Genomic DNA, 13,878 nt, shown 5'->3' with positions numbered 1-13,878 from the left:
AGGGGTGCAGGAAGCACAATATGATGAAACTACTTTATGCCGCTTCATTGTGAGCGGTGGTAGAAATAGCAGGATTTCTGGGACACAGTACCACAATCTTACCTGATTGTAAAGAACAGACAGGTTAGAGTCCTCTCGGAAATGAGCAGACAACGCCGCAGGTAACCCCTACAAAGTCATGGGAAAGGTTCTTTCCATAATAACCTTTCCAGCAGATCCTACTCAATCCAGTGCCTGCCTGGGCCCTGCCATCTCACGGGCACACCTCCAGAGTTCAGGAGGCCCTTCAGGTAACACCTTCAGGGAACCATGTGCGCCCTGAAACAGCGAGCTGGGCAGAACCACACTTGGAAAACTTAGCTGGAGTCAAGTGGAATTTGAATGGAGCCAGCCCATCTGCCTGAAATGCACTCTCTTCTCGGCAGGTGTTTGATGGGGCCATGCTTTGAGGCGACTCATTTATAATCCCAACTCATTCTGCCGTTGGAAAAGAGGCTACACTCTTCTACACTGGAACACGTTGGGGTGTGGGGTGATGGTGGAGGAAACCCTGTGAGATGGTGCGGGGGTGGGGGTGGGTGGGAATGGAGGCCTTACGCCAAAGGTCTGCTCAGTCAGAGATGAGCAATGACTGCCCAGATGGGCCCTTGGGTAATCCAGCCCTTCCTCTAACTGCTCCCCGAACTGGGACTTTTCAGACAAAGGGACATCACCGCCCACCGGCTGCTTTGGAACTCACTTAGCACAGCCAGACTTGGCGTCCACCTCAGGTGCTAATTGAGCTAGGTGGACAGAGCCGGGCTCAGGCCGTGTCCAGCCACTGGGCGTGCAGGTGAGAGAAGGGCGTGGCATGGAGGCCGACTGTGTGCACAGAACCCTCCACCATGGGTGTCGTGGAAGTTTTGCTCCTGTTCTTCTCAGAATCGTGCCTGGGCCCCATCTCCACCAGGAGAGCTAGACAGGCAGTGCCATGGTTCGGTGATTTGGTGCAGTCCAACAGAGATGCAGAGCCCCAGCCTTGCGCAAAGACGAGAAAAAACAGGTGTATGGGTGTGTGTTGGGTGAGCGAAGGACTTAGAAAACGAATAAATGGTGCTCCCAGCCCTCCAGGGACTATGGGTAGGTGCACTATGAGCCTAAGTACTCATGTTGTCACCACTTCCGGGGGCTCAGGAATTTTAGCACGCATCAGCATCACCAAGCAGCTGTGCCAGAGCAGGGAGTTCCTAGTTTCTGACACAATAGGTCTGGGATGTGGCCCAGGATTTCCGTTCCCGGTAAGTTCCAAGGAGGTGCACTTCGGTTCCAGGACCTCACACTGGGAACCAAGGAAATAATTCAGATCTCAAAACAAAAACAAGCTTGTTGCCCTCAAGACCGGTGGCCTAGCGGGTTATACGATTGGTTGCTTCCCACTAAGTCAGCGGTTCACAATCACCACCAGCCCCACGAGAGAAAGTCCAGGCTTTCTGACCCTGTAAAGATGGAGCGCCTCAGAAGTGTACAGAGGCGATTCTACTCTGGCCTTACAGGAACCCTAGGATCATGCTGAGCGGTTTGTCCATGTGAACATCCAGCCTGCGCGCTGTCTCGTGCTTAAGAACAGTGACCTGGAGAACCCAGTCCAACTGTTAAGGATTAATTTTTGGGAGCTGCTTGTCTCCTCTAGGCCCCCAAGGGACAGGGCACCACGCCTCACCCCTCATTTCTTTCTTTTTCCTTCTTTTTTTTCAACAGTTTACTGGCATATACTCCGCAGAGCACACAATTTAGTAGTTCAATTATATCAAGGAGAGTCGTGTAATCATTACCACCATCAACTTTAGAACATTGTCTTCGTTCTTCTACTTGTTATTAACTCCCCATTTTCCCACAACCTCCCCCCTGCCACACCCCCTAGAAACCATGAATCCAGTTACTGTCTCTATAGACTTACCTATCCTGGATTTCATATACAGAACATACAAAACAAAACAAAACAAAAAATTAACAACAACATAGAGAAGAACTTCAACTGAAAGAAAAAGTAGAAACTATTAAAAACTAGAACAACTTGAAAATGAGTCCAAAGGGAGCTCAAATGATAAGGTGTTCAGTTTTAACCTAAGCACTAGGCCACAATCCCCTTTCCAGTGCAAGATGCAAGGCTATTCACATGGTCAGAGGGAATTCAATGGAGGCTCAATCCACATGTATTTCCTCTTCGGTTTTTTTTGTTTGTTTGTTTGTTTTTAACTAAAACAACTGTTAGTTGGGTCCAAAATGAGATCAAATAAAGCATTACATTTTCACCTAACTATGTCTGCCATAATCTTCCATGAAATTGTGAGTTATTGGTGGCAGGCCTGGGCCTGGGCCTGGCCCATCTTTGAACCCGTGAGCCTGGCCCAGGTGCCAGCCCAGGAGAGATGCTCAGGGGATGCCTGCTGACGGAGTGACCCAGTGTTCTCTTTTACGGACAGCCACCAGGTGGGAAGATGCAGGAGCCTCAGGGAAAGGCAGGTGGGGAGTCGGGTAGGGAGTGAACAGGGAACTCACACAAAACAAGCTGTGGTTGCAGGGAAGTCTGAATTCATGCAGAGGAAGCTCAGATGAAAGACAGGCATTTACATGAACGGATTTCCCCTGAATGAAAAAAAAAAACGCTAGAGAGGCAGGCCTGGGGCAGCCCCGGTGGGGCAGAAGAGACATATATCATTGGAAGGCTGAAGCTGCGCTGCCTGGCAGTGCCCCAAACAGCAAGCACAGGACCAGTCAGGGCTGGTAAGCAGAATGGGGCAGAGGGAGCCCACAGGGGCCAGCATGGGTTCAAACCAGAATCTTCCACCGTTCCTCTTTCCTGGGAAGTGGCCCACCAGCAGTGCACTGCATGTGGAGCCAGTGCATCGGATTGTGAACGCACTGACTACACACCCTGCACCTCTTGCCTTCAAGCCAATTCCAACTCATGGTGACGCCCTCTGTGTCCTAGTTCTAGAACTCTGTGTTGAGTGCAGGGTGCCCAGGGCTGGAACTTCCAGCCTTTTGGTCAGCAACAGGGCCCCTCAGGAGCCCCCGGTCACTTTGATGTTGCTGCTAGATGCGATTGAGTTGGTTCCGACCCACAGCGACCCCACAGGTGCCAGGGAGCCAAACACTGCCCAGTTCTGCGCCAGCTCAGTCATTTCTCCCTTGGTGCCAGCTGCGGCCACAGCATCCACCCTTATCACGGAGGCCGTCCTCTGTCGGCTGACCCCCTGCCTCACTTCCTGGTGGCGAAGGGGCATTTTATTAGCAGCCCCTACTTGTTCCATCTACTGATGACACTCATCCACCCCCTCTTCCGCTGGAAAGCGACGGCTTGGAATGTTCTCTTTACGTGAAACACCCAGTCATGGGAAGCATCTTCGACACAAAGGAGACACTTTAACGTGGCCGGGTGATTCATTTTAGTTGTTTAGTATAAAACATAGAGGACAGTGGCTTAGGGTTGGACAACCCCCTTTGGAATCTAGGCTCTGCCTTTTACCAGCTGTGTGGCATGGAGCAAGTGGCGCACCCTCTCTGAACTGCAAAACGAGGCACACACCACCTATTTCCTCTCTCACCTCTCACAGAGCGATGAGGGGCCTCAAGAAGGAAGCAGGTGCCTGGGCTTTGCACTCTGCCGACGTGCCATTCAATGGCCAACTTGGCCTGACGAAGCCCCCAATATTACCCTGAACTGGGGCTCAGTTGATGGGTCTGGCAAGGGCACAGGGAGAGAGAGGGTTCACTACTTCCACCAGCCCCTCCAAAAGCAACAGCAGCAACAAGAAAGGCCCTCTGCCCCCACCTTCTTGTCTATTAACAGTTTTATTGGCATATAAATTCACACATCATACAATAGGTCCGACATATTAAGAAGAGTTGCGCAACCATCACTACAATCCATTTCTGAACATCCTCCTTGCAGTCAGCTCCCCATTTCCCCCCCAACCCTCCCTACCACGACCCTCAATCATTATCCATCCAGTGACTTGTCTCTATAGTTTTACCTCCCCTGGATTTCTAACACAGAAAGTCATATAGAACAAAACACAAGCCAGAAGCCCCTGAGCAGCACAGCACGTCCCGGGAGCCCTGTGGAGCCCTGATGAAGCATTCAACTGCTAATGGGAGGTTGGCAGTTCCAGCCCACCAGTTGCTCATGGGGTCAAAGCTGTGACAGTCTCCTTCCACAGAGATTCACAGCCTTAGAGGGTGATCCATCACTCAATGAAGAAGCTCCATAGCTGAGTACCAGCCTGACCCCACATATTGACATGGAGGACCACCCAAAGACAAATGGGGAATACAGCATGCCTGTCCTCTTGGCCAGATAATGGACCTCTCCCTGGCCTCACTTAGGTCAACACCTCAACCTCTCCACCTGTAGGCGAACATCCCCAGTGGATCACTCCATGGCTGGAGATGGATAGGCCAACACCCCCCAATATCTCGCTCCATGACACACATAGAGATGAGCCCCTCTGTCCAACACCCAGCAGGTGGGGTCGAGGTCCGAGGGTTAAGTGACTCAAGTTCAACTACTCAATCCGGAGGTGACCAGCCTGAGCCCTAGCGTGGATCCAGACGAATCTATGTATGCTCACCTGCTCCTCCTGGAACTGGGAGGCTCTGACTTCATTCAGGATCCTCTAAGGCAGTGTCCCTGGGTGGTCACAGTTCAAGTGTGTGGCTACTACCTGAAAGACTGGAGGTTCGTGTCCATCCAGAGGAACTTTGAGAAAAAGGCCCAGTGCTCTACTCTTGAAACAACCAGCCGTTGAACACTCTAAGGAGCACAGTTGTGTCCTGACCCGTGAGGGCTACCAGGGCTTGAAATTAACCTGCGGACAACTGGGTTTTGTCTTGTTGGCTTTTTAAAAAGCACCTCTGTTACCCCCGCCCCCTCACCACCACCTTTCCCAGATAAGTAACTTTGGCTTCAGAGACCCAAGCCCCTCTCTGGGCTGAGGCAGGGCCACCTGCGGGCCCACCTTGGTAAGCAGTGTTCTCAGCTCTCTCTCGCCTCATCCTGCAAGCCTGTGTCTCCTCCAGGCTCCCCCTGCCGCCTGATCCCAGGTGAGACTATTTCCTGGGTGTGTGCACAGCCCACTTCTCAGTTTAGTCCCCCTCCTCCTCCTCCCATAGAGTTTGGAGCACAAAGCAGCCACTTCACCAACGGAGCAGATGCAGCCCGCACATCTGGCCTGGCCTTCACCCTCAGCTGGCCCTTGGTGAGCACCAGGCTACGTGGGGCCACTTTATGCAGACAGCCTCTAATCCTTAAAGGTGTTCTCTCAGGTAGAAATGTTTCCGTATTTTGTAGAGCTGAGTAAAGGGCTCACAGACAGAGCTGGCCTGCTAATGTTCCCAAAGCTACAAAGAGGCGGTGCTGGGATTCAAAGTTAATTTTGGAAAAATCCCAAACCCACTCGTTCCACTGCCAAGCTGCTCCCCTTGCCCTACCTCTCCTTGGCAAGCTCCAGCCAACTGACAAGTCAATTGAAGAAACGCTTGTGGCGCGCCTACCACTGACCCACGGTGAACAGTGCTGGGAATTTGGTGGAGAGCAAGGCAGGCAGTCCCCTGATAACATGGCACTTAGGGAGACCAAGAGGGACTCTCAGGAGGGTGTGTTCTCAGGAGGGTGTGTGTTGGGGCTGGCAGGGCGGAGGCCATGGATCTGAGAGGACGCCACGCTGAGAGCTGGGCGTCAAGGAGCACCCCGATGCTTAGCCACCCCGGGCTGCATCTCCCGTCCACTCCTTGTTCAAAATCAGCTTCCTGCCAGGCCCTAAAAGAGGAACATCAGACTGCTGAGGCCAAAGAAAGCTGCTCCCTGACCCAAGCTGTCCGTGTTAGGGCACAGCCGGCCCCTCAGAGTGGAAGGAAATGCAGCAGAGGGTTGGGGATTTTCATGTTCAAAGACATGTTTTGTCCTTTGTGAGAGCTTCTCCTTCCTCGGGCCCTGCTGCTCTGCGTGGAGGCCTCTTGGTAGTAACCACGGCTGCCAGCACGTGTCACTGCTAGAAAGCGGCACCGCTGCGGAGAGCTGCTCTGTTGTTTTCATACCGTTCAGTCTTGTGTCCTGAAAATGCAAATCCCACGACAAAACCACAGACACCCAATGCTCCCGAGGGCTCAGGCCCTCCCTAAAAAGGGCAGCGTCTGCCCAGCCCCCTCCGGGCCGAGAGGAACTTAACACACCTGAAACATCCAAGCCTGCAGCACCTGTTGGCAGCCCCCAGTGGGAAGAGCGTAAATGTCACCAAACCTCTAGAGAATCATAGGACAAGTGGAGAAAGGGTAGGGAAGCCGAGGCCGATCCAGGACCCAGAGAGGGATGGGCCACAGCTGAGGGGACGCAGGTTCACTCCAGTGCCAACACCTCAGGCTTGGGGGGAACCCCCAGCCCACACCCCAAGGTCCCGGCCTGCCAGGCCAGGCTCTCAGCTGACACTCACGTACACCCACATCAGAGTCTATCGAAGGGGAAGCCAAGGCATTCAGTAACAGCAACGGCTCTGAAGTAAACATAGGCCATCCATCTTCTCAAGCAGTGGAGGAAACCAGCATTTCCGTGTGAGGTGGTGCAGGCTGGGCTATAAATAGCTTCTTAAAAGGTTAGCAAGATGCACAGATGACAAAGCTACAGTGGGTTACTAAGGGAACCCAGGACGCTGAGTGCCAGCCCCTCACCTGTTGCATGGATGCCTGGTAGGTACTCTGGGTCTGCTCTGCTCCCCAGAACCCCCAGGGATCCCAATCTGGGCGCTGTGAGGGCACACTTCCTTAGCCTTTGGGATGCTCCCAGGTAAGGAAAACAGGTAAGGAAAACATTGTCCTAATCACCTCTCATTCCCAGGTGGCAATACCCTCCCCCCAGCCCCTCCTTTCCCCTTCCCACTATGCTGGGCCCCTGGATGCTGCCCCAGGGAGCGCGCGCGGCAGGCAGGTCATTCCAGGGACTTCCACTGAGGAGTCCCTCCCGTGGGGCAAGTTTGGGAGGGGGGGGTGACCTGGGGGGCCAGCAGGGCAGCCGCAGCATCTGGGATCTGTCAAGACGGAACCAGATCTCACTTGTCATTTATAAAGCCACCCCAGAGGAGGCCTGCAATGAGGCTATTTATAGTGCCCATGTGTACATCCCCGAACTCTGTGTGTGTGAATTAACAGGCACGCCATGCCCCCCAAAGCAGCTCACGGGGAATTCTAGGGATCCCAACAAACTCATCCTGACACGCATAGCCTTCTGAGGGTGAGGATTTCAGGACCGGGGATAAACTGGCCTTCAGTTCTGCCTTCCTGCCAAGGATGGAGATAACAGCCTGGAGCCTGCAGCGAGGGAGCAGCTGGCCAGGCAGCTCCCCACTGGCTTGTCTGGGAATGACCGGGGGCTCAGGAGGGAGGGGGGCGGCATGTGTCCCCTTCTCCACTCCAAACTGGGCAGAGGTCAGAGGGACCATCTCACCTCTGCAGTCCCTCCTGGAACAGACAGAAGCCCCCTGAACTTCTGAACTCTGGGGTGACATTCTGAATGGCAGATCAGAAGGAAGCAGCTCTACTGGGGCTTGGGTCAGAAGCCAGATCCCTCCACCTGACTCCCACCCCAAGAGGCAGCGCCTCCTGCCCCTGCCCCCGAGATGGCCAAGGCAGGGGAGGATTCCCCATAGGGGGCAACACTAGTGTGTGTGCTGGGGATGCTGAGGGGTGCCCCCAGGCAGGGTTTGTGATGGGACTGCACAGTCCAACACACTCACGTTCATGTTCATTCTCCCTCTCTGCTAATAGCAGCGGGGGTCAAGTGGCGGGAGGAAGCCTGCTCTGGAAAAGTCAGCTATTACAACCACTGCTTAACTGGGTGACAGATGCCAATGGCGTTGAACTTGAGTGGGGTCACCGAAGAGGACCTGGGTAGGCGTGCCATCTTGAGGGTCCTGCCAGAGCGGCACCATAGCCAGGATTCCAGTAGAGTGAGCTGGCCCACCTGCACGAATCTTTGGAAAGCTTCCTCCGCATCCCAATGCAACTCTCTGGAGCCCCCGTCCCCGACTCGTTTCTACCCAGAGCTCTTATTTCTCCTGCAACACTGGGGATGCAGACGGTGGTTAGACAAAAAAAAAAAAAGGACCTGACACACAACCACACGGCATTGGTAGCAGAGAGCAGTCTGGGACCAGTGTCCAGTGATGGTGACTGTGGGAATCAGGAAATGCGGAGCTGGCTCCAGGCCTCTGCTGGAAAGACTGTAGGAGCTAGCGTTCCCGTCAACCCCAGGCTTGCTTGTCTTCTCCCACCAAGGACCCCTTCCTCCCACGAAACTGCCAAAAAGGAACACAATACTTCCTTATAACACTTAATACACACCTATGGTGTATGAAAGACTGCTGACTGTGCAGACAGTAAGCAATTTAGGCCAAGCCTAGCCCACCCCGAGTAGAGACTTAAATAAATGATCTACATTTTTCCTAATCACAGAGAAGGCTAATAACTTATCTAGAATCACATGGCTACTATAGGAGGCGATCTGAACCCAAGCCTGTTTATTCCCAAGCCAGCATGCTCTTCTCTAATGCCCATCAAGCTTACACACACACACACACACACACACACACACACACACACACACACACACACACGGGCCCTGGAGGGACAGTGATTAAAGCACTTGACTCTCAAACAAACAGAACCCTCAAACTCCTTGCCATCGAACTGACGCAGACTGATAGCACCCCTGGAGGACGGGGTAGAACTGCCCCTCTAAGTTTCCAAGACTAACTCTTCAAGCCACTAGAAAGTCCCATCTCTCTCCCACGGGACTGGCTGGTGGTTTTGATCTGTGGACGACGCAGATCGTAGTTCAACATATAACCATGACTGTTGACTGTGAGGTCAGCAGTTGGTACCCACCAGCAACTCCCAGGGAGAAAGCTGTGACCATCTTTTTGTTGTTGTTTGACAGTGCCGCCTGGGTTTATTTGTACCAACAGCACCCAAGGACACCAGTGCCATGCAGACGGTGGCACAGGGCTCACACCAGTTGCTCTTACCCTCTCGTGGAGAACTCTACTTTGTGGGAGCCTGGGCACCTTTGGGGGCTTTTACTGGGGCTTGGCTGAAGCATCAGTCTTGCTTTGTGCCTTGGCCTTGGGCAAGCAGAGCCTCAGACTCTTGGCAATACATGCCCAAGCCCATTTGCCAAGCTTGGGATGGGCGATGTAGGCCAGTTGGCTGAGCTTGCAGTCGATGCCCATTGGGATCTTGACCTTGACCTCCATGGGCTTCACAAGATCCTAGATCCCCACGGCGCAAGAAGCTGCGGCCTTGGCATTGTTGGCCTGCATTTTCTTCAGGCCCTTCCTGTTGTGCTTCTTAGCAAAGCGCATGATCCTCAGGAACTTGGGATCCACCCCCTTAAGAGTGGTACTGCTGTGATCTGTGCCATTTTCCTGGGTTGGTTAGGCGTGGTGTGGTTCTTGGACTTGGCCATGGTTGTGACCATCTTCTTCCACAAGATTTCAGCCTTAGAAACCCTATAGGGCAGGTCTCCTGTCTTATTGGGTCATTCATTGTAAGTTAGAATTAACTCCATGGCAACAGATTTGGTAAAACACACACACACACACACACACACACACACACACACTTTTTATTGCATCTGACACTGGATCATATACTGAATCTGATCCTGGATGATAGAGGTATGGGATCTTTTTTTTTTTTTAAATAATTTTATTGGGGGCTTGGACAAATCTTATCACAATCCATACGTCCATTAATTGTGCCAAGCACATTTGTACATTTGTTGCCATCATCATTCTCAAAGCATTTTCTTTCTACTTGAGTATCTAATTTTTCCCCTCCCTCTCCCACTCTTCCTTATAGGGGTCTTAATGACCAAGTACAGCACTGGAATTCCCTACGTAACACATGAACAGGTATCTGAGCCCGGCATTTCTATCAATGCTAAAATCAGCCATGGCTGATTCCCAACTTAAAATCTACACCTTGATTCTCCCTGACCCCCAGGAGCACGCATCATTCCGTCTCAGTGCTGGTTACCTTGCTATGACTGCTTATTAGTAGTAGAAACCAAAACCCAAACGCATTACCAGTGAGTCAATTCAACGCACAGCGACTAAAGGGTAGAGAAGATCTGCCCGTGTGAGTTTCCAAGACTGTAACTCTTCAAGGGAGCAGAAAACCTCATCTTTCTCCTCTGGAGTGGCTTCTGGTTTCAAACTGCTGACCTTGCAGAGTTAGTAGCCCAACTCCCAACCCACAACACCACCAGGGCCCTCATGCGCGGAATGATCACTTGGTGCCTAAGACACTGGGAGAAATGCCCAGGGAACCACATGTGGTCAACAGAGTAGGTGTCCCACCTCTGAATAAAAGCAGCCTGGCCTGGTCCTGCTCCGTACACATCTTTCAACCCTCCACCAGAGTGAGGAGGGTCACATGCGGGAAACCCTGCCTTTGTGAATGGGCTCAATTTTGGGTGACCTTATGCAAGTTCTGGTGCTCTCTGGAACTAAGTCCTCTCCCCTGAAAGGCTGTGACGATCCGGGTTGCGTGCTGTGGGCACACAGCAATCCACTCAGCTCAGCAGCATCTCCACACCTTCCTGTGCACACAACCACGCCAACTCGACCAGACTAAGTCTCGGGCCCCAATCCAGCCACACTGCTTTACAGCTGTGTAGTTTTTGGCAAGCAATCCAGCTTCTCTGGACCCGTTTCTCACATCCCGAGTTGGAATACAGCTGGCCCTCCCTATCCTTGGGTTCCCCATCCCCAGATTCAACCAGCCTTCAACCAATCATGGCGGCAATACAATGTTATTTATATAACATGTACATGATATTAGGCCTTAAATGTAATCAAGAGCTGGTTGAATTATGTGAGAGGATGCACACACGTTATGTGCCAACACTGTGTGGCCTGTTACATAGAGGACTTGAACACCCACAGATTTTAGTCTGGGGAGAGCAGGTATCCTGAATCCAAACCCCTACAGATGCTAAGCAATGACTCAAAGGGTTGCTTGGTGGCATCATTGCAGGCAGACTTGGGTGTTGCTAGATTGCCTACAATGTAAAAGGAACTGAGACCATTTCAGTTGGGTTTGCAGGTACACAGAACAACTCTGACATAGGGCGTGCTTCAAAAAGTTCCTTGAAAAAGTGGGATTAGAGGGCAGCAAATTTTTTCCATGAACTTTTTGAAGCCCCCTAAGATACATATCCTGTTGAACATATATTGATATAAATATATAGATGACCATGACAAATAAAAGGGATATGGGAAGCAGGGTTGTGAGAGAAGTAAAATTTAAGAGACAATTTTTTAAACCCTCTTTCCTGTCAACCAATAATTTCAATTGCTTGTGATGATTAAAAAGCTGGCTTACTTTAAATGAATTCTGCCTCGTTTCTCTTGCCTTCCACATCTTCTGATCAAGACAGAACAAGTAACCGCTACAAGGCGGGCGACCAGAATTACTGTCCCGTACCATTTGGGTCAATGGGGCCATCTCCAGTGTGGCCAGAAGGTTCTCTGTTGTCAATGCTCTTCCAGCTTAGTTTAGAAACCAGCCAAACACCCCAAGGCATTTTTTCTCAGAATCCAACACAGAATTGGTTTAATGAGCACCTAGTGAGCAACAGAAATAGAAGGCGATCTGCTCCCACAGAGACGTACAGCCTCGGAAACCCTACAGAGCGTGTGCTCTGAGTTGGATTCAACATGATGGCGGCGGACTGGGTTTGGGTTTAGTGAGTTCAAACTTAGTGTTAAGACTCTATCACGCAGCATGTTCCATGGGAGATGCTCTTCCTAAAACAACACAGCAAAGACCACTTGACAGATGAGAAAAGGACACGACTGGACTTCCCCTCCCCCTCCTTCAGCTGCTCACAGGTCCTCAAGGACTCAGGTCTGCACGATGTGTGAAGACTTCTGCCGGAGTCTCCAAGTCTAATCAGAGCTGGATTTGGCAAAACCTCACGATGCACAATCCTTAGCCCCTTAGCAAACAGGGCATGGAAGGAGGGTGAAACTGGGATCCAACCAAACCAAACACACTGCCATCAAGTGGATTCCCACTCAGAGAGACCCTGGGTCTAGGACGTGAGAGAGCAGCCCTGTGCTTTTCCAAGGCTGGAAATCTTGGCGGCGTAAAATGCCACATCTTTCTCCCCAGGAGCAGGCGGTGGTTTCAAACGGCTGACCTTGCGGTTAGCAGCCCAATCCATAACCATGATGCCATGAGTGTCTGCCTTTCGGAGCTGGGACAGGGCAACAGGAAAGGGGCCTTAACCTTGACAGCAAAGCTGAGCTACCCCTGACTTGTAAACCCAGGTCAGAGGCAGTAGAAAGAGTTCATTTCCTTTCTGCACAGATTCTCCCAAAGAAAACCAGACACCTGGTCACCCAGGGAGGGGTGGGGGGGACCTCTTCCTCTGAGATTCTCACTGAACTCTGAACCCTTCTTCTCCCACCCTGCCCCAAGGAATGGCTGGCTGGTTGTTGTTTCTGCGTCGTGTTTTTTTTTTCCCCTGTGGTCCTCCGGTAGCTCCACAAATTACGTTTCCAGAGTCTGGAGTCCCAGAGAGCACCGCTGTTGTAATAAACATAACCAAGACCAAATGCCTACCTATCCTATTAGATGATGCCATTTCCCACCAATCAGACTCCTCGAGCAGGCAGCCCGCTCACCAATGAGGCCCGAGACAGAGGCTGTGAGGGGGAGACCCGGTCATGGGCAACTAAAAATAAGGGCGCTTCATGATTGGCCCTGCCACTTTGCAACAGGAGTTGGGACCCACACACCAGGAGCTATACAGAAGGGCACAAGTACAGGCAGGCACACACTTTCCCAGCCCAGGGGTGGGGTGGGCTGGGCTTGTCTTTGGATTTTTTGTTGCCCCCCCCCTCTTAATTTGATAACTTTACAAAGAAATAAGGATCCGGATCAAGGGGGGCGTGGGGGGCGTGGGCTCCAAGGCACACTCTCTCTTTCAGTTTCCGAAGGTCCTCCAAAGCTCCCCCACATTGCCAGCAGGCCCCAGGCCCAGGCACTCACTCACCTGTCCGGCCGTGTCATAGAGTCCCAGAAGGTACTGCTTGCCCCCCACGGTGACGCTGACTGCAAGGACAGAAACGGGGGTGGGGAGAAACTCACAATGACCAGGCCTGTGGGGCGAAGTCTGGCCCACAGAGACCCTCCCAGCCCATCCCGGGTGGCGGTGTTGGGGCGCCTCCCCAGAGAAGTCACTCTTGTTCCCTAGCTCCAGGCTCACAGCCAAGTAGTGTGTGATGAGGGTGCTGTGCTCACCCCCTTCTCCGGGTCCCCACGAGTGCCACCCCCGACCCCCACCCCCCAGGGGCTTGGTGCAGAGGGGAAGTGGCTGTGAGAAGGTCAAGGCGGTCGGCCGGCAGGGCAATGGCTCCAGGAGCCAAAATGTTTGGGAAGAGCGGGAAGCAGTGACCAAGGGAAGTAGGAAGAGGGGGTCCGGACGCAAGTGAGCGAGGTGGCCGCCAGCAGAGCCTCGGGGGTGGAGCTGGAGCGTGGCGCAGGGCCCGCGGGGGAGCGGGTAGAGAGCGCGCTTCGGGGGAGGCAGGGAGGGGGCGCCGCCAAAGTTGCTCCAAAGTTCCCAGCCCGGAGCAGCCCCTTAGTCAGCAGTTCCGGGCTTACCTGCGTAGTGGTCGAAGACGGTGGGCACATACTCCTCCGGGAAGGCGTCGTTGGCATAGCTCATGAGCAGGCACGTCTTGCCCACCGCCCCGTCGCCCACCACCACGCACTTGAGCATCAGCGCGCCGGGCCCGTGAGCCATGCTGCGGCCGGCCGGCCTCCGGGCATGGTCCC

General features: G+C 52.8%; 1 protein-coding gene across 1 annotated transcript in view; it reads right to left on the bottom strand.

The window, feature by feature from the left end:
* The window catches only part of RHOQ (ras homolog family member Q), a 44,698-nt gene extending 30,846 nt beyond the window's left edge, over positions 1-13,852 (bottom strand). Inside the window, exons 1-2 of the mRNA XM_004699757.2 lie at positions 13,705-13,852; positions 13,097-13,155 (exon numbers count right to left, since the gene is read on the bottom strand). Of these exons, the coding sequence (XP_004699814.1) occupies positions 13,097-13,155; positions 13,705-13,846 (201 nt within the window). The 5' untranslated portion in view covers positions 13,847-13,852. The remainder of the gene's footprint in view (positions 1-13,096; positions 13,156-13,704) is intronic.
* Between the last annotated feature and the right edge of the window lie 26 nt (positions 13,853-13,878).

Source organism: Echinops telfairi, unplaced genomic scaffold, assembly GCF_000313985.2.
Source record: "Echinops telfairi isolate 266 unplaced genomic scaffold, ASM31398v2 ScPeMD7_7475;HRSCAF=8513, whole genome shotgun sequence".
In the NCBI taxonomy this organism is placed as follows: domain Eukaryota; kingdom Metazoa; phylum Chordata; class Mammalia; order Afrosoricida; family Tenrecidae; genus Echinops; species Echinops telfairi.
Note: the sequence above shows the minus strand (reverse complement) of the source record. Positions and strands in the feature narration are given on the sequence as shown.